The sequence below is a fragment of the Bactrocera neohumeralis genome, chromosome 4 (genome assembly GCF_024586455.1).
Source record: "Bactrocera neohumeralis isolate Rockhampton chromosome 4, APGP_CSIRO_Bneo_wtdbg2-racon-allhic-juicebox.fasta_v2, whole genome shotgun sequence".
Taxonomy (NCBI): domain Eukaryota; kingdom Metazoa; phylum Arthropoda; class Insecta; order Diptera; family Tephritidae; genus Bactrocera; species Bactrocera neohumeralis.
The window spans coordinates 42,965,602-42,991,513 of NC_065921.1; the positions used below are offsets into that span (position 1 = coordinate 42,965,602).

General features: G+C 38.8%; 1 protein-coding gene across 7 annotated transcripts in view; it reads right to left on the reverse strand.

Moving 5' to 3' along the window:
* Window positions 1-7,225: 7,225 nt before the first annotated feature.
* The window catches only part of LOC126757084 (uncharacterized), a 72,384-nt gene continuing 53,697 nt past the window's right edge, over window positions 7,226-25,912 (reverse strand). For 6 of the 7 annotated variants that reach the window (XM_050470683.1, XM_050470684.1, XM_050470678.1 and 3 more), the window contains 9 exons: window positions 23,893-23,934; window positions 23,645-23,814; window positions 23,354-23,502; window positions 18,646-23,285; window positions 13,443-13,564; window positions 9,621-10,106; window positions 8,415-9,555; window positions 8,226-8,347; window positions 7,226-8,051 (listed from right to left, as the gene is read on the reverse strand). In XM_050470683.1, the coding sequence (XP_050326640.1) occupies window positions 7,895-8,051; window positions 8,226-8,347; window positions 8,415-9,555; window positions 9,621-10,106; window positions 13,443-13,564; window positions 18,646-23,285; window positions 23,354-23,502; window positions 23,645-23,814; window positions 23,893-23,934 (7,029 nt within the window). In that variant the 3' untranslated portion in view covers window positions 7,226-7,894. The other variant, XM_050470685.1, reaches the window with a different exon arrangement.

Consider the following 25,912-nt stretch of genomic DNA (forward strand, 5'->3'; position numbering starts at 1 on the left):
ATGTTGACCCATCAACTACCCGCAAAATGCTTATAAAGAAAAATCCCAAAAAAGTGCCTACTATATGTTGCCAAAAAAGATCGTCCCACAAATGCTAAAATTTGTAAAACAACATATGCTTTGGCCTAAAGACAAATGACGTAACGTTCTCTAGCGAATAAAAATTAAACTCATTTAACTATCATCGAGGTACTATTCAAGTAAGAAGAGTGAAAATGAAGTCCGCAACCATATGTACACGAAAAGAAGGCGTGACACATGGTGGCGGAATCATCGTTTGGGTATTGAAAACTTGTAGAATACGGCGAGGGGGAAGAGTTCAACAGCGAGCTATGACAACTTAAAAAATTAATTATTATAAATTTCAATTTATTCCCAAAAATTTGCTTAGTTAATTAGGTGTAAGGGGGTTTAGTCATGCTTCTGGGTAAGCAGATACAGTCGTACCCAATTCCTACTCTTGTATCTTCGCCGCGCATCTTGGAAACGTGAGTAGCCCATGTGTAAGAGGCGGTATCCAACCCGTGTGTAGCCTAAAGTCACGGCTAAAAGAGAGGAAGCTTCAGCGGAATCCCTCCAATATATTTGGTTTAAGAGTTTGCTGAAGTCTAATTGCGGCATCTGTTCACCAGCGGTGCGACTATGAGCGGGCGCCGGTCTTGAAACTAGCGACGTGCTATATAAATGTGTGTACAACTTTATGCCACTCGCTTAGTGAAGTTGTGCGTTGGGTTCTGGATAAGCCAGTGAAAAAGAAACAACAGCTTCGGATAAAAGACGCCATTTTTGAAGACGACCACTGCAAACGTAATAAGGACTATGATTTAAGGGCATGCACCTGGAATGTCTAGTCCCTAAATTGGGAAGGTGCCGATGCCCAGCTGGTTGATGCCCTCGTAAAAGTAAAGGCTGACGTCCTTGCGATGGACGGGTCAAGGACTGAGACGTGTAGGTCCTTGTGGTTCTTACTACAGTGGCCATATAAAGGAACGCAAATTCGGTGTGGGATTTACGGTGGGAAAAATATTCAGTTGTCGAGTCCTGGCATTCACATCGGTGGATGAACGTCTAGCCACAATCAGCATCAGAGCAATATTTTTCAAGATAACACTGCACCCAATGTGCCCATTACAGCAGTCAACCAAAAGATTTTCTGCTCGCCTTGCACTTCTGCTCTCTGAGAGCACTCATCAGCAACTCGGTAGATTCCAAGATAGGCATTTGCAGACAAAAAAAGTGAGGGGCTACGAACGTACGAAGAGCTTGACAAGGTGGCCGACAGGGGATTTGCTCGAAAATTCTTCGAAACATGCGGCGAATAACAGAAGATTTCAAGACCATAGCATGCTGAAATTATGGAGGGAACACTTCTTCAGTCTACTGAATGGCAGTAAAAATATAACAACAGGAGATGGCGAACCCGATTCAACAATCTATGACGATGGAGCAGACGCTCGATTGCCCGAACAAAAAGAAGTTCGAAGTTGGATTGCCGGCCAAGCTATGCAAATACGGCGGAATTTAAGCATGCTTTCTCCAATCCACAAAACAGGAGACCTGCACCAACTACCATGAGAAAAGCTTCCTCAACATCGCCAAATATTCAACATGCACCAATTCTTGGAAAACACTCGTGAAAAGAGATCGACCCACACCACATCTTCGTCGATTTTAAAGCTGCTTTTGACATCACGAAAAGGAACTGCATTTAAGCCGCGATGTCTGAATTTAGTATCCCCTAAAAACTAATACGAATGTGTAAACTGACGTTGAGCAGTATCAAAAGCTCCGTCAAGATCGGGAAGGACCTCTCCGAGCCGTTCGATACTCCACACAAGACGACTCCTTATCGTGCGACTTTTTTAGTTTAGTCTTGGAGAAAATAATATGAGGTGCAGAATTAAATAGAGAAAGTAAAGTCTTCTATAATAGTGTACAGCTCCTATCGTACGCCGATGATATTGATATCATTGGCCTCAACAACCGCGCCGTTAGTTCTGCTCTCTACAAACTAGATAAGGAACGAACCAAATGAGTCTGCTAGTGAACAAGGGCAAGACGAAATATCTCCTGTCATCAAACAAACAGTCATCGTATTCGCAATTTGGCTCCCACGTCACTGTTGACAGCCGTAATTTCAAAGTTGTAGATAATTTCGTTTATCTTGGAACCAGCATTAACAGCAACAACAATGTCAGCCTGGAAATCCAACGCAGAATATATCTTGCCAACAGGTGCTACTTCGGACTGAGTAGGCAATTGAAAAGAAAAGTACTCTCTCGACGAACAAAGACCAAACTCTGTAAGTCACTCATTATTCCCGTCCAGCTATATGGTGCAGAGCCTTGGACTATGACAACAACAGATGAGTCGACGAGAGAAAGGTTCTACGGAAGATTTGTGGTTCTTTGCGCGTTGGTAACGTCGAATACCGCTTTCGATGGGATGATGAGCTGTACGAGATATACGACGAACTTGACATAGTTTAGCGAATTAAGACACATCAGCTACGATGGATGTGTCATGTCGTCCGAATGAAAACACTCCAGATCTGAAGTACTCGACGCAGTAACCGCTGGATGAAGCAGAGGAAGACGAAGACCTCCACTCTGTTGGAAAGACCAGGTGGAGAAGGAACAAGCTGCACTTGGAATCTGCAATTGGCGCCAAACAACGAAAAGGAAAAACTACTGTCGCGCTGTTGTTAACTCGGCTATAACCGCGTAAGCGATGTCTACGCTAATAAAGAAGACCTATTAACAAAATACAGTTGACGTTTTTGGTCAGCAGTGAGGCCGAAAAGCCTGATAAAGGGAGAAGTTTAAAAAACGAAAACAACGCAAAAGTGCATATATTTTGAATAAAGTTACATGATTCTTCCAATAGCAAGAGGTCATCATCGAAATCGATTTCAGAATGAAAAAAGGTAGCCATCCGAAAGCCAATATTAAAAAAACTGCCATTAATTATGTATATTTCAATTAATTTATTTTTATTATAGCTTAATTATTTACTTCTGAACTTACACAAATTAGGATTGCAACTTAACTAATACTTAGTGACAAAAAATTACAAAACTAAGTACAAAATTAGTATTATAATAATAACATACATACAAAATTTAAATATTTTCACTTTCATGTTTGTGTGTGTGTGTGAGTGTGCATGTATGTATGTCACATACACTCGCTCTAAATATATATAATATTTATATATATGTATATGATAAACATTGAAAATATTAATGCTAAGAAAATGAAAATTCACACAAAATTTCTTACAATTTTCTCGCTTTTGCTCTTTTCGCTCTTGCTCTCCCTGCGAAGCAAGGTCGTGGCGCCACAAGTATTAATCAGTAGTATTGAACGCGTTGCGGGTTTTCACTTATTTTACTTTAGAGTTTTCTTTATTTAATTTCACTTAAATTATTATCATTTGTTATGTTAGTTGTTGTTGTCCTATTTTTTCTTCTTTTTCTTTAAATAAAAAACAGATGTAAAATAAAGTAAAAAATTCATAAAAAATACTGTAGTTTTTTTATTTGTTGTTGTTGTTGTTGTTGCTGTGTGTGTGTTAGTCAAATTTCTAAGCTTGCTAAGTGTGTGTGCTAACGGTTTAACGGTATTTTCGCAAGCGAATTGAGTTGCCGGTAATGCTGCTGGTGGTACATGTGTATGAGTTAAGCGTGTGTGTGTGTGTGTATGCGTGTGGTAGTGGTGACTATGTATGTATTTGTTTTTTTGTGTGTATTTATGTTGTGTATGCGTGTGTGGGGGGTTTGGGGTTGGTTTTGTAGCGTAAAAAGTTTGCCTTAGCTTTTGTACGTTCTTTATGCTGCTTCTTCTTTTTGTTTGTTTTCTTTTGACGTTTTACGATTTTTATTTTGTGTTTTTGTTTTGCTTTAATTTTTTTACTACTGTTTTTGCATGGCTTACGTGTTAGAGTTTTGTTTTTTATTTTTATTTTTAATAAAAGTGGCCTTTTAAACTAATTAAATTTAATTTTAATTTTAAAAAATACTCAAGTGTCGTGTATTGTGTTTGCATAAATTTTATATTATTTTTAATAATATTTCGTTTACTTTAAATTATTTTTCATTGTTTGTTGTTGTTTATTTATTTGCTTCATGCAGCGCAGTTGTCTATTTGGAAAATACTTTGTTATTTTTGTTTTTGTTTAAATTAAATTTCGTTTCTACATTTTTCTCCTTTCACATTTTTCATTAATTATTATAATTAATAATTTTTGTTTTTTTGTTTTTGTGTTTTATATTTACTCATATACGCTTAAAAGTATTCGCTACTAATGTCAACTAAAACTAGCTCATTTATATATGTATATGTATGTGTGTATGTATATATATTTTAAATATTATGCAATTTTATTTCTTTTCGTTGGGTGTATATTGTATACATGCAGTAAATTGTATATATATAAATATGTATGTATGTATGTATGCGTTAATTTACTTTACTTTAATGGAAAGCTGCTTTAATTTTTTATTTTAATTCTTACTTTTATGCATTTTTCTTTGTCTCAATATGTACAAGTGTTCGCCCACCAACGGTGTGTTTGTGAGTAGTGTTCGTTTGCGTGTGTGTGTGTGTGTGTATATATAAAAGTTAAAAAAAAAATTAATTAGCGCGTGGGTACCAACAAATTCAGCAAGTGGCCGCAGCGTTGGCGTTAATGGAATACTTTTATGAAATAATTAACAAACTAAAACGCTCAATTTGTGAGGAAGAAGCGTGTGTGCGCGTTTATGTCAATGCATGTGTGCACTGTTTCGAGTGTTACAGTTACTTAAAGAAAACTGAATAAGAAAAATATTAAATAAAAAAATGTTCATATGTATGTCAGACTAAAATTTGTGGGGCCAAAGTGATTTTTGACAAAAATAAAAAATAAATAAACAAAGAAAAATTATAAAAAAAAAAAATAAAAAAAAAAAAAAAATAAAAAAAATATAGGTTGTCAAAAAAGTCTTGCGGTATTTTTATTGAATTTTCAATTGTTCATAAAATTGGTTACAATAATGCGATTCAAGTCAAATATGCGCCGTTTTCTTCGATGACGCGTTCCCAACAAGATGCCAACTTCATAATGCCCCTCTCATAGAAGCTCGCTTCCCTATTGGCAAAAAACTCGGAGAGCCAATTTTCACAGGACTCTCTTGTGGCCAACTTCAGACTACCAAGCGCGATCGCCATGGGCAGAAACAGGTGGTAATCACTTGGTGCGAGATCCGGACTATGCGGTGGATGCAAAAGAACCTCCCATCCGAGCTCCCGGAGCTTCTGGCGCGCCACTAAAGATGTGTGTGGCCTGGCCTTGTCCTGATGGAAAACAATTCGGCCTCTGTTGATTAAAGATGGCCTCTTCTGCATGAGTGCTGCCTTCAAGCGGTTCAGTTGTTGGCTGTACAGGTCAGAATTGAGCGTTTGGCCATAGGGGAGCAGCTCATAGTGGATTATTCCCTGCCAATCCCACCAAACACACAGAAGAACCTTCCTGGCCGTCAATCCAGGCTTGGCCACCGTCTGAGCCGCTTCGCCGCTTCACCGCTTTTCGACCACGACCGTTTGCGCCTTACGTTATCGTAAGTGACCCACTTTTCATCGCCAGTCACCATACGCTTCAAAAACGGGTCGATTTTGTTGCGATTCAGAAGCGATTCGCATGCGTCGATACGGTCAAAGATGTTTTTTTGCGTCAATTCGTGTGGCACCCATACATCGAGCTTCTTAGTGACTCCAAGCTTCTTCAAATGGTTTATAACGGTTTGATGACTCATGCCCAGCTCTTGACCGATGCTACTGCTGCTACTATGCCGGTCTCTTTCGACCAATTCAGCGATTTTATCGCAATTTTCGACGACAGGCCTTCCGGAGCGTGGCGCATCTTCGACCAGCTCTACACCAAAACGAAAACGTTGAAACCATCGTTGTGCGGTGGAAATGGAAACTGTATCGGGTCCATAAACTGCATACATTTTATTGGCGGCTTGAGATGAATTTTTGCCTTTATCGTAGTAGTACTGTAAAATATGCCGTATTTTCTCTTTATTTTGCTCCATGTTTGCGACGCTATAACTCACGAACGACTTAAAAGAAACGTCAATCAATCAAACACGTGTTAGCGCGTGAAATGAGCTTTCCAAAAGGTATAGCATGACCCGATGCGACGAATAAAACTAGAACTACGCGCTTTCAGCGCCAACTAGCGAAAATACCGCAAGACTTTTTTGACAACCCATTATAAATAAAATATAAAAAAATATAAAAAAAATATAAGAAAATATAAAAAAAATATAAGAAAATATAAAAAAAATATAACAAATATAAAAAAAATTTAAAAAAATATAAAAAAAAACCATATAAGACAATGTAAAAAATTAAAATACAAAAAATTAAAAATTACTTAATGTTTTTAAATGGAATATTACCTTTTTTGGACTATGAAAAAATTATATAACAATTTAAATTAAAAACAAATTAAATTTTCAAAAAAAATTCATTTAAAAGCAAACAATTGTAATTTTTTTTTGTAATTTAAATTTTTTTATTTATTTGGTTTATTTCTATTTAATGTACAAAGGAGAATTAAAAAATTTAATTTTAATTCAGAAATTTCCAAATAAATTTTAAAACAAATATTAAATAAAAAAATTAAATTAAAATAAATTAAAAAAAATAAAATAAAGAGTTAAAGCATTTCATTTAAAAACAAAAGTTTCTAACTTTTTTGTATTTTTTTTTTAATTTTTTTGTTTACTGTTATTTTCTGCCCAAAAATTTTTAAATTTAATAAAGAAATTTTCAAATAAATTTTAAAGCAAAAATTTAAAAAGACGAAACATTTTAATTAAATAAATAATAGATAAAAAATTCCATTTTGTTTTTAATTTATTTATTTTACTATTATTTACTGTCCAAAAAAAATTATAATTTAATTAAAAAATTAAAAATATAAATAAATTTAAAATTAAAAAAAATTAAAAAAGTAAAAATATTTGATTTCGAAACATAAAAAAATTAAATGTAATAAATTTTTAGAATTAATAATTGTAGCTCTTACTAAGACCACAAATATTCTCGCTCTAAAAAACACAAAACAAAAAACATTTTCCACATACATAAGTACTTGTACACTTACTTTTGGCCCACACTATTAACCACTATCTACACTCGCCTTTGTCTACACCAAATGTTTAATTTAAAATTAATTTCTTTTACGTTTATCTTTTTTTGCTTTCTTTTAGCCTTTTACATGATTGCTGATATATTTCGTTACAATTTCTTTGTTTTTGTTTTTTGAGTTTCTTTTGTTTTGAAAATAATACATTAGTTATTATCAACATTTCTCTTAACTAACCGACTATGCATATGCACTATATACTACATATGCATGCAAGTTACTAAATATATATATATATATATATATGTATGTATGTATATGTATATTTATAAATACCACATCACTGTTAGTGTATCTTCTTCTTCCTTATTTAGCTTTTGCCTTCTTTATTGTGTTGTGACTGCTTCGTGCTTGCTTCAGATGGTTGCCACACTTGTCCAAGCAATCGTTAATAATTATGTAATATGCTTAGCCTGAATGTTTGTTTTTGTTGTGTGCCGAAAGATTCATATGATTTCACTTAAAATTGCTTTTTTACTGTTTTTTTTTTAATAAATTTTGAATTTATTTGTTTTTTTTTGGATAATTAAAAATTTTAGTTTTTCATATGATTTTTTTCTGCCTTCTACTAACATTTACTCTCTTCTAATTTTACTGCTGCGCATTTTTTGAATATGGATTTGCATTTTACTTTTCTCTTCTTCAGCTTTGTGTTCACTTAATCACTAGAATACTTGAGGTGGTGATGCATTTGATATCATGAGTGCTTGTCGGTCAACTCAGCCCAGCGCAGCTCGAAAAATTTGCGCATGCCGTGACCCGCCTTGCCGACCGGCGAGTCATCCTCATTGAACATTTCACAGTTGTCAAATATTTGACGGACGTCAACGCAGAAGTCTTCGCGACTTTTGTAGCTGTTAGGAGAGTGAAGTGGACTAAAATTAGTTGGTATTATAACAGCAAACTTAATAGCTCTTGTTCAGGGTAAATAAAAGTAACAACTTTCAAAAATAAAAAATAAAATAAAAATAAAATAAAGCCAAAAGCAACAACAAAATAATATTAAAACACCAAAGAATTGCACTCACGTCAAGTCCTGTAAGCGTTTCTTGATTGTGGACAAGTCCATGGGATTTTTAATAATCTTACGATAGGTCGGAAATTGTTTGGTATTCACTGGCAGCAAGAATGGCCACGAATCTTCGTGCAACTGCAAAGTAACGAGTAACGGTATAATTAGAACACAGCCCATAGTCTAGACACAACCATACACTCACCTCCATTTCGCCAAGCAGTGTTTTGCATATGGCCAACTCCTTCATCAGCTTCTTGGTGGCGTGCTTCTCCTTCTTCTCCTGCTTCAGCTTCTCTTTCGCCTCCTGCACCGCATGGATATTCAGTGGCGGCGGCGGTGGTGGTTGTGGTTGTGGTGTACCGCATTGGCTCATTGGCGACGATGTCATCGGCGAGAGACCGCCAAACTGATGAGCGGCCGGCGATTGCGACTGCGAGTGGTGTCCAACCGTTTGCGGTGAGTGTTGTGTTGGCGTGCTGGCACGCGGCGAGTGCATGTTGGCGGCCGTCGGCGCATGATTGCTGCTGTGGTGTTGTGGCGACAAAATCGATGATTGTAGCAGCGGTGACAATTGTGGCTGTTGTTGTTGTTGTTGACCCATGCCGGTTGGCGGCATAATGAGCGGTAGTGTTGTGGCTGGTTGTGGCGATGTGCTCAGAGCGCTTGTGGGCGGCAGTAGTGTGGGTGGCGGCAGCGGCGATTGCGCGGCTGCATTGTAGGGTGACGATGGCGGTGGCAACTGCACGCCACCGTTACTGTTCATTTGCAGATGTGCGAGATGCTGTTGCTGGCTGGCGGTCAGCGCCATGTAGTTAACGGGCACTGTGGATGCGCCACCGGCCGCGCTACTTACTGTTGGCAGGGTGGATGGCGTCGCGTGTGGCAGCAACGTGCCACTGGCTAATAGTGGCGCGTGTGGAGTTTGTGGCGTCGCATAGCCACTTGAAGTTGCGCTGTTGAAAATGGGCGGCGCAAGCGGAAGGACGCCGCCAGTCATGGGATTTAACATAGCGGTTGCTGTGGCCGGAGCGCCATCTCTGCAGCCATCTGTTGTCGCGTACTCGTTATTCGTCAAATGTGCACCGAGTATGTTGTTGTGCACCAGCGGCGTTGCGCCACTAGCATCTGGTAACATTGTAGTTGGTGCGGTCATACCTACACCAGCGCCAACATGCATACCCACTGCCAAAGCGGCAGCATTACCACCAACCATTTGTTGCTGTTGTTGTTGCGGCTGCTGCTGATGTTGTTGCAGTTGCTGTTGATGCTGAAAACGCGTCGCGTCAATCGAGTTATTGTGCTGCTGATCATCGAATGTGGTGGAGGCAATCGAATGCGCCGGACTGCAAATACCAGAGGCGGGTTAGTAACGTCAGGCGTGACATGCGGCGCTGCCTGAGCGACCTACCTGAGCGGCGTCGGTAACGAGGTCATCGACTCGTCATGCGACGAATTCAGCGATAGCTGCGATGAATTGTGCAGGTGGTGTTCCGCCGAGGCAGCTGCCATGGCCTGCGCCTGCGCTAGAACCGCAGCCTGTTGTTGTAGCTGTAATTGGTGTTGCTGTTGCTGATGTTGTTGTTGCTGTTGTTGTATGTCTATATTCGATGAAGTCGATGAGTTGCTGTGACGATCGCGTCGCTTCGAGGAGTCACGATCACGTCGCGGTTTACTGCTCGTGCGCTTCTTCGGCGGCGGTGCCTTCGTGATGCAACCGTGACAGTACCACTTGCCGCGTGGCACTTTCAGCAGCGGCGGTATGTAGCAGTCGGCATGATAAGCGCGCGGACATAAATCACAATAGATCATTTTGCCAACGGGTGAGGGCCGCAAGCCACCGCAGACGATACATTTGCGTTCGTTCGTCGCCTTATTGACGCATTCATAGCAATACCTGGAGAGTAGTTATGAAATAAATAAAAAAAATGGTGGAAAATTAATAAAATAATAGATATATTGAAAACAGGGATGTTTTATGAGTTGAATTGAGAAACTCGCTGGAGGGGACTTTAGAATGTGGAGAGCGATAAATTGTGAATTCGCAGGAGAATAATTTTGAGATAAGAAGGAAGGGGATCGTAATTTAAAGAAATAAAAAAAAACGACTTAAGAGGTCTGAGGAATAATGTTTTTGGGACGAAGAGCAACCTGAGCTGCCATTTCATCCAGAAAAAAACGGTTGGGTGTGGTTTGTGGGCTGATGGAATCATCGGTCATTATTTCTTTAAAAATTATGGCGATGAGAACGTAACCGTCAATGGCGATCGTTATCGCGCCATGATAACCGACTATTTGATGCCTGAAATTGGAGCTTGTGATCTCGGCGACACATCGCATCAATCAATGGATTTATTGAAAGAACTCTTCGGTGAGCAGATAACTTCACGTTTTGTGTGATATCACACCGTTAGACTTTTTCCTGGGGGGATATGTAAAGTCTAAAGTCTATGCGAACAATCCTGCTTCGTTTCAGGCTTTGGAGTAAAACATCACGAGTGTCATTCGCCAGATACCAGTCGAAATGCTCGAAGGAGTCATCGAAAATTGGACTCAATGTATAGACCATCTTAGACGTTACCAAAGCCAACATTTAAAAAGATAATCTTCAAAAAATAAATGCAAAGAATGTTCTTTTGAATGACAATAATCATTCCCCATTAAAGTTTTTGTGCTTTTTCATTAAAAAAAGTAGGGAATGTTAACGAGCTCCAAATGAAGAATGAATGAAGAGTTGTGGAGCTGTTTCCAAGTCAATAAGGCCATTACGTTAGAACGACGCGGACTTATGTATGTATGTATCGTTGCAAAAATTATTATTAAACATTTTTACTTTGATTTCGGGTCGGGTCGGTCAGCCTTTGCAAAACGGAGATTGAAACATCTCGGCTGTCTTATCTTCGGCGAACCAGGAGACATAGTGAGACTGATATTAGTCGCCTTAACAAATTTGTGCTCAAATCATTTTGTGAATTTGCGAGGGACCAGTTCTAACCTGTCGAAGTAACATCCCTGTTAGGATCGACTTCTTAACCTAACACAACCTAAACTGTTAGCCATTTGCAAAGTTCCGAAATACAATAGAACTTTGGCAATATAACTTTTTCATAATTCATAATTAACAAAAAATGTCACGTATGGGATGATTTTAAAGGACAGAATTGTTTAATGTATGCTTAATTTTTATATAAACTACGATGGGACTCTAAATTAAGTTGATGTGAATATAATTAGATGTGTCCATTTTGAGGTTATGTTGCCATAGTTAATTTTTTTTAAATCATATAAATGGAAAAGTTTGGTTTTCATTCGTGTTACTGTTATTGATAACCTTACTAATATCTACCCGAAATAAAGGAGCTAAATATACTTTAAATACCGCAACATGTTCTATATACTATATTCATTTCTCCATACTAAAAATATCCGATTAATTTCGGTATATAAATGAAGCGGTGACATAATGCTTTGGAGGTCAGCTAGAAAAATTGCAATAAGCCGCTAAAGCGGCTTTAAATCGTTTAGTTAATCTTATGATAAAGTGATAGAAATTGCTTAATCGGTCGAACTCAGATTTTAAGATCAATTGATACAGAAAACACTTCGTGTTATCGGTTGTAGAGATTTCTATAATATTTGTACGATCTTTCGGTCACTTAGAGAAGTTTCTCAGCGATAAAATAACTAATGGTTGGTTAAGGGGTTTTATCCACTTTGGTATTTCAAAAAGTTTTATTACTTTTACTTTTTTGTACTTTTACATATACATATTTCGAATGTGGCCAAAAAATAGTAAGATTTAATTTAAATTTCGTGCGAAAACTTATTCCTAATGATCAACACTTCAATAAAATAAAGGAATCGGTGCTTGAGAATCGACGAATAACAGTCAGAGAACTTACTGTCATCGATGGAATATCGGAAGGATCAGTGAAAACCATTTTGGAACGATCATTTGGGCCTAACAAAAGTGAAAGCACGATTGGCTCCAATATCATTAAATTTTTTTGAAAAACAGCGTTGCGTTAACGTCTGTGAAACAATGCTTTCTGACTACCAGGATGTCTCTATATGTATTATTACTGCCGATAAGTCTTGCACCTCTGCCCACGACCAGGAAACAGATGATTAAACGGACGAATATCGTGGCAAGGGAGAGCCGAAGCCGAAAAAACACGTCAAAGCGTGTTAAAATTATGTGACAGTTTTCTTCGATTATCAAAGTGTGGTGCACTCCGAATTCCTTCCGACCATCCAAACTGTCAACAAAGAATTATTTGAGTGTTCTGCGTCGTTTGAGCGAAGATATTCGTAAAAAGTGGCCGGAATTATGGGCTGACTACTCTTGGTTTCTGCACCACGATAATGCAATTTAACAACTGTTTCGAGAATTGGAAAATACGTTGGCACAAGGGGGATTACTTTGAGAGGGACGACATAAAGTTTGAAGAATAAATTGAGAATTTTAAAATTATGAACAAAGTATTACTATTTTTTGCCCATAGTGGTACATATAATTGGGAATATTCTCCGAATATTTGAAATTTACCTCGCTTCAAAAACATTGAAAAGTGTTTTTTTATAATTTTTAACAACCGAAAAAAAACAAATCGCATTTCTAGCTAGTTATATAATAAAATAAATATTATATAAAAAGTAAGAATAGAAAAGTGAATTAAAGTGAAGAAAAACATGAAAAAAAATTTATTTATATAATTGGTAATATTCTCCGAATATTTGAAATTTACCTCGCTTCAAAAACATTGAAACGCGTTTTTCTCGACACGCTGTTCGGAGAAGATCGGCTTGAAATTTTACCACAATCTTATTCGCTATATTTGATAATGATCGAAGGAACACAAATTTTGAAAACAATTTTTTAAGCTACTCATCTTCATGGACCTAGTAACTGAACTCCACTGTCATATTTTGACTAGACTATTTATTTTTTATTAAATAGAAAGCCTCTTCAAAAAAAATTCCCAATGGATACGTGTTTACTGATTGTAAGTGGATATAACTTAAAAAAAATCATCATTGTTATTGCGTAAGTCTCAAATACTTTTGGGGCTGACAAACATAGTAAAATAATAAATACAGTTCTATTCCGATTAAGTACACCCGTCTAAGTTGTAAAAATATAAGACACCCCTAACTCCCCAAACTAGTTATATACGGGTATGTGAGCTTGTATGTAAATGAATATGAAAATAAGTGTGTAATCAATACTCACCAATCACCATCGGGTATATTGTCCATTTTCGGTTTGAAGCAGTAGGTGTGATAGCCTTTGTCGCAGCCGTCGCACAACAGCAGCTTATCCTCGTTCTCGCCAGACGTACAAAACTGGCAGTACTGTAATAACAAGGAAGAGCGTACGGAGAGGATGGAAGATGCGTGGTGGAAGAAGAAGAAGATCAAATTGTTGTTATATGCTGTTTGTTATGTTGTTGTTGTAGTTGCACAGTTGCAAGTGAACACACACATACATACATACAGACAGACACACTTGAGCTTGTGTCAGTTACCTAAATTGTTGTTTTTGTTTGATTTGTTTTTCGCTTTTTAACGCTATATTTGTTGTATTTATAATTATTGAGAATAACTGTTGCCTTAACGCTATTGCTTACTACAGTTGTTGCTGTTGTTGTTACTGTCAGATAGTGTTGTTTTCTTTAAAATAAACCGAATATTTGCGAAAGTGTATAGCTAAAAGCCCCGAGTAATTTTTGGTTCAATTCCTTTTTTTGTTTTTGTGCTTTGCCTGTTTTGTGCTTTTATTTGCAATTTAGAAATTTGTTTTCGGCGTCTTAGGCCCGCCAGTCGCCCCCTTTTTCCAGTTTTATCTGCGCCTCTTGTGCTTTTTGTTGCTGGAGCTTCTCGTCTTCTTCGCCTGATTCTCATTCTGCGCCTTCAGATTGAGCTTGATTGTCGTGGTTAGCGGCGGCTTAGCGCCATTGACATTGCCATGTTCGTCCGCGCCGCTGGTGGACACGGCGCCATTGACGCCACCGCTGGCATTCTCGACGCAACTCGTGGCGATCACTACGCCGTTCATGCGCGGCGCCTTGGCCGTAGCACCACTCACTGCCACGTCGGTTTCCTCTTCGCTTTGTGAGCCCAGCTCATGCTTCTTCTTTTTGCGCTTCTTATGCTTGTGCGACTTGGCACGCTTATGTGACTTCGGTGTGCTCGGCTGCCGCGCGCCGTTGTCGTCGGCTTTTGGTTTGGTGCGCTCCTGCACCTCGTTTGTCGTGGTAGCTGGCGCCTCGTGCACACTTGCGCTGCTGTTGCTCGACTCCTCCTCCACCGGTGTGTCCTCGCTGAGCGGACTCGGTGGCTCGACATAGCTGATCGCATAGCCCGTGGTGGGTGTCTTGGCTTTGCGTTGATACCTGAAACGCGACGATGGAGTGGTTTGCGTCTGTGGTGATTGTGCTGCCGTTGCGGTTGTGGTTTGTGTCTTTGCTTTTTTGCTTGCTTTCGACTCGTTGGTATCCGCCACTTGCAGCGCGGGGCTTTCACGCTTGCGCTTGCTGCACGTTTCGGCGCGCTTAGCGCTTGTTGGCGCTTTGGCTTCATGGCTGGCGCCTTTCTTTGCCGATTTGGTTTGTGCGTTGGTGGGTGTGGTACGCGGTGTGTGCTGCGCAGGCGCTTTGTCTTGCTTCTTTTTTGTAGATTTGGCTTTTGTAGGCGGGTCACTTTTGCTAACTTTGGACTTTTTATCTTTTTTCGACTTGTTTGCTTTGGCTTTAGTCTAACGGTTTTTTTAATTTTGTGTGTGTTTTAAAATGTGTGTGTGTGTGTGAAAATGAAGGTGTGATTTACATAAATATATATGAACATATGCAAACATGACAAGCAACATATTCACCAAAAATTATTTTGTGTTTTTTTTTGTTTATTTTTTGTAGTTGTTTTAGTCAAATTCGTTCAACAGCAACGTGCAACAAAAGACACGAGCGCAAGCATAGAACATAAAAAGCGTGTTTTTAATGCGTTTTCGGCGCGCACACATACACGCGCATATATGCATGTGTGTGTTTATATTTTTGTGTGGGCATTCACATACAAATTAAGTGAATTTTAATCGAAATTATTTGATTTATTTTTATTTTTAATTTTTTGTTTTATATTTAAAAACAACAACAATTAATCGCGTTATCAAAGTTTGTAAAAAGAAATGAAAGGAAAAGAAAGAAAAAATTATGCAATTAGTTTTAACGAATTTTGATAAACAATCGAGATAGAGAGGCAGGCAGTTTTTTGTATTTTGATTTCTTTTTTGTTTGCTAATAACAACAACAAGCAACTATATACTATGTACTTTGTAAGGCAAACGGTAGCGTTTTTATTTGGAACTCAACTAAATTTTGCTAATTGAATAAAAGAGCAACTACTTTAAATAAATAAAAAAACATTTTCAAATTTTTTAATTTAAATAAGATTTAAAACCAAAATTAATTTTAAAAAATAATTATATAATTAAAATTAAAAACATTAAATCAATTAAAAATAACTAATTTAAAAAAATATTAAATTAATTAAAAATAATTAATTTTAAAAAATTAATAAATTAATTAAGAAAATTTTAATTTAATTAAACAAATTATTTTTTTTAATTTTTAACAGCCGAAAAAATTCGTATCGCATTTTTAGCTAATCACATTATATTTATTTTAAAGTGAATTAAAAAGAAAAAAATGAGAAAGATAAATAATATTTATACAAATTTTAAACTTAAGTAAAAATTACAATAAAAAAAAATATTTTAAAAAATTTTAAATTCAATTAAGAAAATATAATTAATTAGAAATTTAGTAACTTAACAAATTTAAATAAATTCAATTCAACATTTTTTTTTATAATCTTTAATAACCGAAAAAACCAAATCGCATTTCTAGCTAGTTATATAATATAATAAATATTATATAAAAAGTGAGAATAGAAAAGTGAATTAAAGTGAAGAACAATATGAAAAAAAAAATTAATTAAAAAAAAAATTAATTAAAAAAAAATTAACAAAAATATTAATTTTAAACAAATGTAAATTTAATAAAAAAGTTTAAATTAAAAAATTAAATTAATTAAAAATTATTAATTTAAAAAAATTTAAATTTAATTAAATAACTGAATTTTTTTATAAGAGAGTCCGAAACACATTTCCAGCTAGTCACATTATATTTATTTCAAAGTGAATTAAAGCGACGAAAAAAATTAAATAAAAAAATGTGTAATTTGAGTAAAAGTAAAAAAAATAATAATTTAAAATTTTTTTATATTTAAGTAAATATTAAAAAAAAAATATTTAAAATTTAATTAAAAAAGTGAATTTAAATATTAAATTAATTAAAAATAATTAATTAAAAATATTTTTTTTTTTAATTTTTAAAAACCGAATCGCATTTCTAGCTAGTCACATTATATTCATTTTATTTCATGCAACAAAAGTTAGAAAACACTTGAACTTAAATGATTTTGTAATTTTGTGAGGGTGGTCCTCAAAACTTTCGTAAAATAATATTAAATATTTTTAAGATCTAACTCTATTTCCCTCAAAGTTCAAATGTGATGAGGATGATATGAAATGTGCTGAGGTGAGCAACATTAACGCAAGGCAGTTGATTTTGTAAAAAAAAGAAAATGTCTCAATATTTTGTTTCAGTTTTAAATGAGCAGATTAATTTTTTCAGGAAATATAAATTTAGCGATGAATGCTGTTGCATTAGAGAGGTTCTAAAACCCTTTATATAGTATTGCGAGAATATCTTCCATCATTTTTAATGGTACTATCGGTTTTCTGAACTACTTTCTCCTCCCTTATTACGGTATCGTTCAAAACTTTGATCTACTTAGCATTGGCTTCTTGGTGAGAAAAAGACGTGTGCAAAATTTCAGACCGTCATCTCAAAAACTGAGAGTCTAATTCGCGCAAATATAGACGGACATGGCTAAAACGCGTCAGCTCGTCAAGCTGATCACTTACATATATATGTATATTTTACAGGATCTCCGACTTCGCCTTACAGGTGTTGCAAACATCGTGATAAACTTAATAAACTCTGTTCGGAGTACAAAAACTTAGAAGTGAGAAATTCAATTCATCCTTATGTAATGAATTGTCAAAGTTTGCTTAAGCAGTAAAATGTTATATATTCTGCACTACTGAATGCCTTATATTCTATATTTTTTAATCGACCAAAGTAGTTGAGGTGTTTTCAAGGTTAAGTATTTCAAATTGTATTTTATTTTCCATATATAATATTACAGAACAACGAATTTTCCATAACGAGAAATTTTAATTTAAATTTTCTGCGAAATAATCGAACGAAGATACTATGAAACTTCGAAAACTATATTTTTTAAGGCAGTGTACACTCACTTTGTCTGTATCCCGTAAAAATATACTTCACGCAACACTTTTCGGTGAGTCACTATTTATTTAGGAGCCTTGATCTCAAATTGCATTTCAAGGGAAACGAAATGAATTTGCAAATGATACTCCACGAGCTTTCCGACACTATTCAAAGGATTGAAAAACATATGCCGAATCTCGAAATATAACAACAAACAATTTCAAAATTTCATTAATTCCCGATTCCTTTCGCTGTATGGAAAAAGATTTTTTCGCTTCATTTTTAATTGTATGACCTCAAAGAGCTATATATGAGGCTCTAATCCTACGAAAATATAAATAGTATACTTAAGTAAAAATTGTAGTAACTTCTGTGAACATACAACAAATCTGAAGAAAAATGTTGAATATAAAGGGGAATCTTTATCTTGGAAACTCCAAATTTCTTCGAAGATTTTAGCGATGTCGAATAATCGAGGCCGAATTTCTTGAAGATAACTTGACAAATAAAAAAGTTTTCCATGCAATCATACAAGGTCTTGAGTTCGATGGATCAGTTTGTATGAAAACTATATGCTTTAGTTGCCCGATATCGACGGTTTCGACAAATGATCAGCTTCTTGTTGAGAAAATGACATGTGAAAAATTTCAGATCAATAACTCACACGCTGAGAGACAAGTTCGCGTATATACAGACAGGCAGACGGATACGGCAAAATCGACTCTTCTTCTTCACAACAGAAATTATTAAAAAATAATAATGAAGTCACACAAAAACAAAACTTTAAGACCTACTACTTATTTAAAAAAAAAAGAATTGAAACAAATAATGCAGCAACAACAACAACTGATTACAATTATATGTACCTTTAACAAACGATGATAGCGAGCACAAGTGTTGGTCGTGTCGTATACGCGTTTGCTTGTATGTGTACGTGTGTGTGTGTTTTACAAATGCGTTAAAATACCGCAAATTAATAAATTATAACAAAATGTAAAAAATAAAAATAAAAGAAATAGAAACAAATTTCCGCCACTCTTCTGTTAATAAAAAGTTTGCTTCTGCATACTGCGCACTTACCGCTTTCATGATGCTCTTGTCCCAGGCGACACACGACTCCAGCACGTAGAGCGCCATTGCCAGCTGCGCGGTAGTGTGCGAACGAGCGACCGCGTCACGCCACGACGCCAAGCCTTTGGGTACATTCTCCACCTTCTCGTCCTTCTCGCTGTCACAATTGCTTGCGGGCGAGTCGCCACCCGAATTGTTGCCGCTGGTGTTGGCTGTGTGACCGCCCGCTGCATCCGTGCCTGCGTTGCCAGCAGCGGCGGCGGCAGCGGCAGCATTGGCAGCCGCTATAGCCATGGCGCGCTCATTGAAGGCCGAAGCGTTGATGACATTCTGTGTTTGTTGCGTTTGCATATTGATGAGCTGTTGTTGTGCAGCCTGTTGTTGTTGCATTTGCAGGAGAAACGCCGCAGCGGCAGCCGAGTTCTGCGTCTGTGTGGTGGTGTGCTGATTTTGTGCGATAACCGCCAAGTGAGCGTCACCGGTTTGCGAGCCGAGCGGCGGTTTCAAGTAGCGACGCTCAATGTTCGCCTCCAGATCGATGATGCGTTCACGTATCATTGGTATGATGCTAATGAAGTCTTCTTCAGTGACATCTTCCAGTTCGAGATTGATTTCGTTTTCGATGCGCGGTGGCAGTTGCCAATTCTTCAATTGCATAGAGGCGCTGGCGATTTTGTCCTCCAAAGCTTCGAGTTGATCGAGCAGCGCAAGTTCGGTGCGTTTGGCTATCTTTGGATTCCAATCGTGTGGCTTGTCCGGTTGCATGTATGGCACATCTTCGTCTGGTTTGCTTGCGAGCGGATATTTGATACCGATGGTGGGCGGATCCTCTTGTTGCATGAAGCGCAAGAGATTCTCTTGTAGATCGCGTTCGCGTAAACCGCTCGCATCGAGCGTATCGATGACGCGCTGCAACATTTCGAAAGTGTCGAGCTTCCACCAGCCGTATCGTAGATCACGTGATACATATGAGCCGACCAACTTTTTGGGAAAGCCTTCTTTTTTCACTTTCTCCAATTGCTTTTGCTCTTCCGGTGTCATTGAGAGCGGCGTTTGAACGTCGTATTGCAGGAATGTGGTGAGATTTTGCAGTGACATATTGGCTAAATTCTGTATGGACATGCCGGCGATGTCGTCCATGCGTATTTCCAGTCTGACCGTGTTGAAGTCCTGTTCTTTGGCTTCACCGTTGGCAGCATCGTTGGCGTCTTTGTTTGGCTTGCACTCGACACCGCTCTCGGCTTTTGTGTCATTCAAATATGGAAAGAACTTTTTCTCTTCTGCGCGATCGTCTTCATGTTCCTCACCCTTCACTGCGTCTGTTTTGATGGCTGGCGTTGTTGATGATTTGACAGCAGCAGCCGCCGCTGATGTGGATGGTTTGCAGTCGCTTTCGTACTTTTGCTCATCCTCTTCCTCCTCATCACCGCTCTCCGCGGCATCCTCACTCTTCAATCGCTGACGAGGAGACTCTAGGCAGTTTTTTGAGTCCGCCAGTGATGCCAACGCTGTATCGGCATCCGGGTCGTCGGCGGCTGCGTTCGCTGCCAAAAGCATTTTCTGCTCATATTCACGTAACTTCGCCTCCATTCGTTTCTCGTCGAGGCCGGAAAGTGATAATATGCACTCCTGCACGAATTTGCTTGGATCCACTTTGCATTCGTCCAGTGTTACGTTGAAGAACGGCACGACATTCTGCACCTCCCACGGATGGCCCTGTGTCTGGAAGAGAGAGTCGCATGAGATATTTGCGATAGACATCTTGTACTCTTTGAGACTGGCTTCATCCATCGGCTCGGTCGACATCAATGGCAATTCGCGATCGAGTATCGAAAACCACTTATCTGAGACATTTACCGGCTGTTTGAAGAGCGCATCATCGGCGCTCGTGGCCGACACGATAATGCAGTCGTCCTCCTTCTTTAAGTCCTCGGCCTTCACAACGCTATCGATAATGGCTGCTGTCGTGCTGCTCACATCCGTGACGCCAATGCTGCCAGCGACGGTGCTTGGAGCGCTAGTTATTATTGCTGCATTGTTGTTGTTGCTGTTGCTGCAACTGACTATTGTGTTGTTGGCGCTGCCTGTTAAACCCGTTACTGCTGGCAGCGACATCGGTAATGGCATTGGCATCGGCATCGGTGTTGATGTCGGTGTTGGCATCGTCATCGGCGACGCAGAGCCGGACGCTGACGGCGACAACATTGCAATCTCATTTTTATCACAGTTTTTTTCGCCGATAGCATTTGTCGTCGTGGTGTTTGTGGCGTTCGCATTGGCTGCAGCTGCAGCGGCGGCGGCGGCGGCGGCGGCAGCAGCGGCAATTGCTGCATTGAATTGCGCCGGTATGGCTGGTATTTTAATCTCGGCCTCGAAGTCGGTCTTGGTGGAGATGGTGGCTGCGTCCACATGTGGCTTTTTACTCAAGCCGTAGTTGTCCACATCGATATCCATGTGCTTCGGCGCTGGTATTGTGGCGGTATGCACGACGTCATCATCGTCGTCATCGTCATCGCGCAAATCGACAATCTCCGGTTCGTCTTTGCTAGTGAGCACAACGTCATCGTCGTCATCGTCTATCACCGCTGCGGGCGTAATATTGCATATATTGCCATTGGTGTTGTTGTTGGTGTTTATGACATTTGGATTGGTTGTAGTCACTTCGGCTACGTCATCGACTTGCATTTTTTCAACTGGCTCCTTCACGGCTAAAGTTGTAGCTGTGGCCTCCGTAAATTCGCCTTCATCCTCATCATTTTTACATACGTTGCCACTTTCCTTGTTGCAATCGACCTCAGCACCTTCGTCAGCATTCTCTGTATCTGCACCCTCCTCATCAGCTTCTTCGCTGTCCTCTTCTTTGCACTCCTGCTTAGCCTCACTTTCGCCATTCAATAGTTTAGCAGCACGCGCCTCCTCAGCATCCACTTCCAAAACCTCCTGATAGTGGAATATATCGTTCTGTGCAGATTCTAATGCCTCGATGAAGATACCGCCGGCCTTCGGCAACTTCCAATACCGTCGCCAGAAACGATCTTGTCCAAAACATGTGGCGCGCAGCTGATTGGTGCTCTTCTCCAGCAACTCTTTGCAATTCATGGATGCGCGCAATATCTTATCGAGCTTCTTCTGCAGCTCATCGGCGCTCAAGCGATTGTCCTCATCTTCCTCCACATTTGTAATCTCTGATTCCAAGTCGCTGAGATCATCGTCCAAACCCACATCGGTTGGCATTGTCTGCTCATCGTTGCCCTTTTTCGGCAACAGATTACTCAAATCGGGCGTTGCAACGTGTGCCATTGCTGATGAAGGGCAAACGCCCGACAAACCGGCTGGCATGCTGGAGATTCCATTCTGGTAGGCTGGCACACCAACGATGGACTCATCCAACTTTGGTTGCTTGTTGGGCGTCACCGCGTTGTCGCTGTTGTAGCCCTTTGCGGGGCTCAGATCGTATTTTAGACCATCGAAGACGTTAGGTAATGTTGGCATCGGCAACACATGTGGCAGTGTTGGTTCCGCCAGATTGTTGGCGCCAACAACTGCTGCAGCGCTTGCGTCTGCGCACAAAGGTAGTGACTGATTATCCTTTTCGGCTTTCAAACTGTTTGATTCATCGCAGTTATTAATGATGGACACATCGCCGTCAATGTCCATTTTCTCGACATGCGCCGTTGCTATATCGTTCTCATCCTTGCTGTGATGCTCACCATTGTTGGTGACGCCGCTGCTATTGTTATTATTATGCTCGGCGCCAGTCGGTGAGGGATTATTAATGTTGCTGCTGACCGCGTTTTCGCCACCGTTGACGCCATCAACAGCTGCGGCGTTGCCACTGTCGCCATCTTTCTCTTCGCTCGGCTTCGCTGCTGTCACGACATTGGTGGTCGCTGCCGCGGCGGCATTGGCCGCAGCTTCGGCGGCCGCCGCAGCGGCTTCCGCCTCCTTCTGCATACGTTCGGCATCGGCTTTCTGCTGCGCAACAATGGCGGCTTGCATGGCCGCCTCGCGTTCGGCCTGCGCCTTCTCGTACGCTTCAATGCGCGCCTTGCGTTGATGCAGCGCCTTATATTTGCGCACCTTCATGTCGGTCATATACTTCTCTTTGCGCATTTGTGCGCATGTCTCTAGGCTGCCGTCGATCTGTTTCAGCACCGCCTTGTTCATTAGCAGGTCATTGCAGAGATGGGCGAGTATTTGTGCCTTGCGTGTGGGATTCAATGCGACGAACGGACGATTCTTGAGCGAATGTGATAGCTTCCAAGTCTCATTTTCATGTAGCAATTTGTAGTATTCGGCATTTTTGCCTGAATGCGACGCGGTTTCGGCGTCCACCTGATGATGATCGGGTATGCGACGCTCGCGCTCACGATCCATGGTTATGCCGTGCAGTTGACGTATCTCACCGGTGGCGGTGGCATACAGATAAATGCGTAGTATCTCCGAAACATTCGAATTGGTAATGTCGGCGTTACGCAACGATTGTCCGAGCAGTGTGGTGTGTCGTCCCGGATTCGGTATGCCGGGATCTTCGATGGCGCACACCAGCAGATGGGTCATCACAGATAGCAGCTCCTCCTCAGCGTCGGGATTGCTGTCACTAATCAGTGCGTCATGCAGATTCTGCAAGCTCGGCAGTGACTCCATGTCTGTAAGGTGGTTATGTGGTATGTTAAAGCAAGCCGTATTACAATATTAATGGTAGCCAAGCACTTACCGAACCCTAAAGTTTCACCAAAGTTATGCAAGAATTCGAATACCATCAGCAGATCGGCCATAGCTTGACCAGGCAAACGATTTCCACCGATGCGTTCCAGCTCGGGCAACTCGTGCGGATGTGCAACTTCAGAATCCTCATTTGGTTTTCTAGTAAAGAAAAGGGTGAAAAGGGTTAGTAAACTGTTAGATTGCATTTGCTGCATTCAGTGTGGTCTTCTGTTTGCTTTGCTGTGTTGTCTTTTGCTGTTCATGTCAATATTATTTGAAAATTTCTTTGACAGCACCTCACCTTATTTGGGCTAAAATTTCAGAGTCACGCTTTCGTATAGCCATACGCTTCTCGCGCAATATCAGACGGTCTAAGATCATTTGATGCTTCTTCTTCTCACGCTCGACAAACTTGCGGCGCGCCTCCAGCTGGCGCACAAGTGCCATATGTTGACGACGGCGTTCGCGTTCCTGCGTTTAGAAATGTAGAAAAGTGAGGTTAAGGATTTAATGGTATAAGAAAATATATTTTTTAATTTGTAGACTCACCATCTCGGCGGCAAGTAATGCTTCTTTTTGTTTTTGGAGTTCCTACATGTGAAGTAGTTTGTATTAGTAAAGATATTTATAGAGTAAAAATTATATTTTCAAACAAGCAATCAAATCAACAAATGCTACGGAAGTAAAAATGGTGAAAAAAAACTTTTAGTATCAGAAATTATGTCTACTTTTACTCTTGGCGAAAATATAAACTATTTTTAACAAGTGAGGAAGCGCTTAGTACAGATGGGACCGCACGTTAAGTACTCTTGCAGATTTTAAGACTTGAATTATCATATTTCGAAACTGCCGTTACACCGAAGCTATAATACCCTTCACAAACAAATTTCATATAAGAACTTGATTTTAATCGGACAGTATTATGACAGCTATTTCTTCGGCGGCTTTGACAACAATCTATGCCAGATATGATATGGAAATAACTTTAAGCAAATTTAAATTTTTCAACTGATTCATGTCGGTTTCTCTTTAAAAAACATTTCTATAGTCAAGCATTAGAAATCAGTCGAACTTCTAGCACTTATAGTAGTCCACATATGGACTAACTGGAAAACGGACAATTGGACGCAGATGATTGTTCAATAAGTTTTGTCGTTCGCTAAGAGAGGGCGTTGCTATTAGCACAAATTTTTTTTCGTTTTGCTGGTAACTCTGCAGCATATGAACGTATGTGAAGTTTCATTTCAATCTGTCAATTTATTCTTTGTTTACAAGCCATGTCACTGTATTTTTTTACACTGGAAAAATTTTAATATCGTGCAGTAATAATATTCTTATTTTTGGAAGGTGTGGCACCAAACAAAATTCACGAACGAATGTAAAAAGTGTATAATGGTTGTTCACCTACAATTAGAACGGTAGAAAGATGGGTTGCTAAATTTAAATGTGGTCGTACAAGCCTTGGTGACGATCCACATCAAGGATGAGACTTGGGTCTATCACCATGATCCTGAATCAAAACAAGAGGTTAAAGAGTGGTGTGAACCTGGTTGTTCGGCTTCGAAACGAGTTCGTGTCCGGAAGGCGGCCAAGAAGGTTATGGCATCAGTTTTTTGAGATGCGAGAGGAATTTTGTTTGTGGATTACTTGCAAACTGGTAAAACAATTAAGTCTGAATATTATTGCAACGTTTTGGACAATTTGAAGGAAAAAATTCGTGAAAAAAAGACCCGATTTGCAAAAGAAAAATCATTTTTTATCAGGACAATTCACCGTGTCACAAGAGCATTTTGACAATGGCTAAAATCCAGGAATTAAAATTCGTTGGATCTTCCACCGTATTCACCAGATTTGGCCCCCAGCGACTTCCATTTGTTTCCAGAACACAAACAATTTCTGCGTGGCATGCGTTTTTCATCAAAAGAAGAGGTCATAACGGCTGTTGAAGCGTATTTTGCAGACCTTCCGGATTCTCACTTCAGGGATGGGATCCAAAGATTGGAGGATCGTTGGAGCAAGTGTATTAATGTTCAGGGAGATTATACTGAATAATAAAGTGTTTTATTCATAAAATTGTGTTTTTCTTATCAAACGACAAAACTTTTTGAACAACCGGTTCAATGTAACGAAATCGATTCGTCTCGCCATTCTAAGCACTTTGATGTACAGGATGTTGTGTTATCTATCTGTACTAATTTTATAGCACTGTGCAACATGTTGTAAGAGTATAAGCGTAAAAAAAGAAATAAAGATTTTAAATTTACTGTTGCCAAAACTTTTAAACCACAATAAAAAAAAATTAATTTTTAGACGAAAAAAACAATTTTTAGGAAAAATAATTTAACAAAAAAATTTGAAGTAAAATAATTTAATAAAAAAGTGTTTAAAAATAATATTATTATAAAAAAAATATTATTAAAATTAAAAAATGCTTTAAAAATTAAAAAAAAATATATATTCTTCAAACATTTTTTCCTAAATTATTTTTTTAAATATTTTTTTCGTTCCAAATTCAAAAAAAAAAACGAACTTTGCAAATTTTAAATAAAAAATTTGTGCAAAAAAAAAA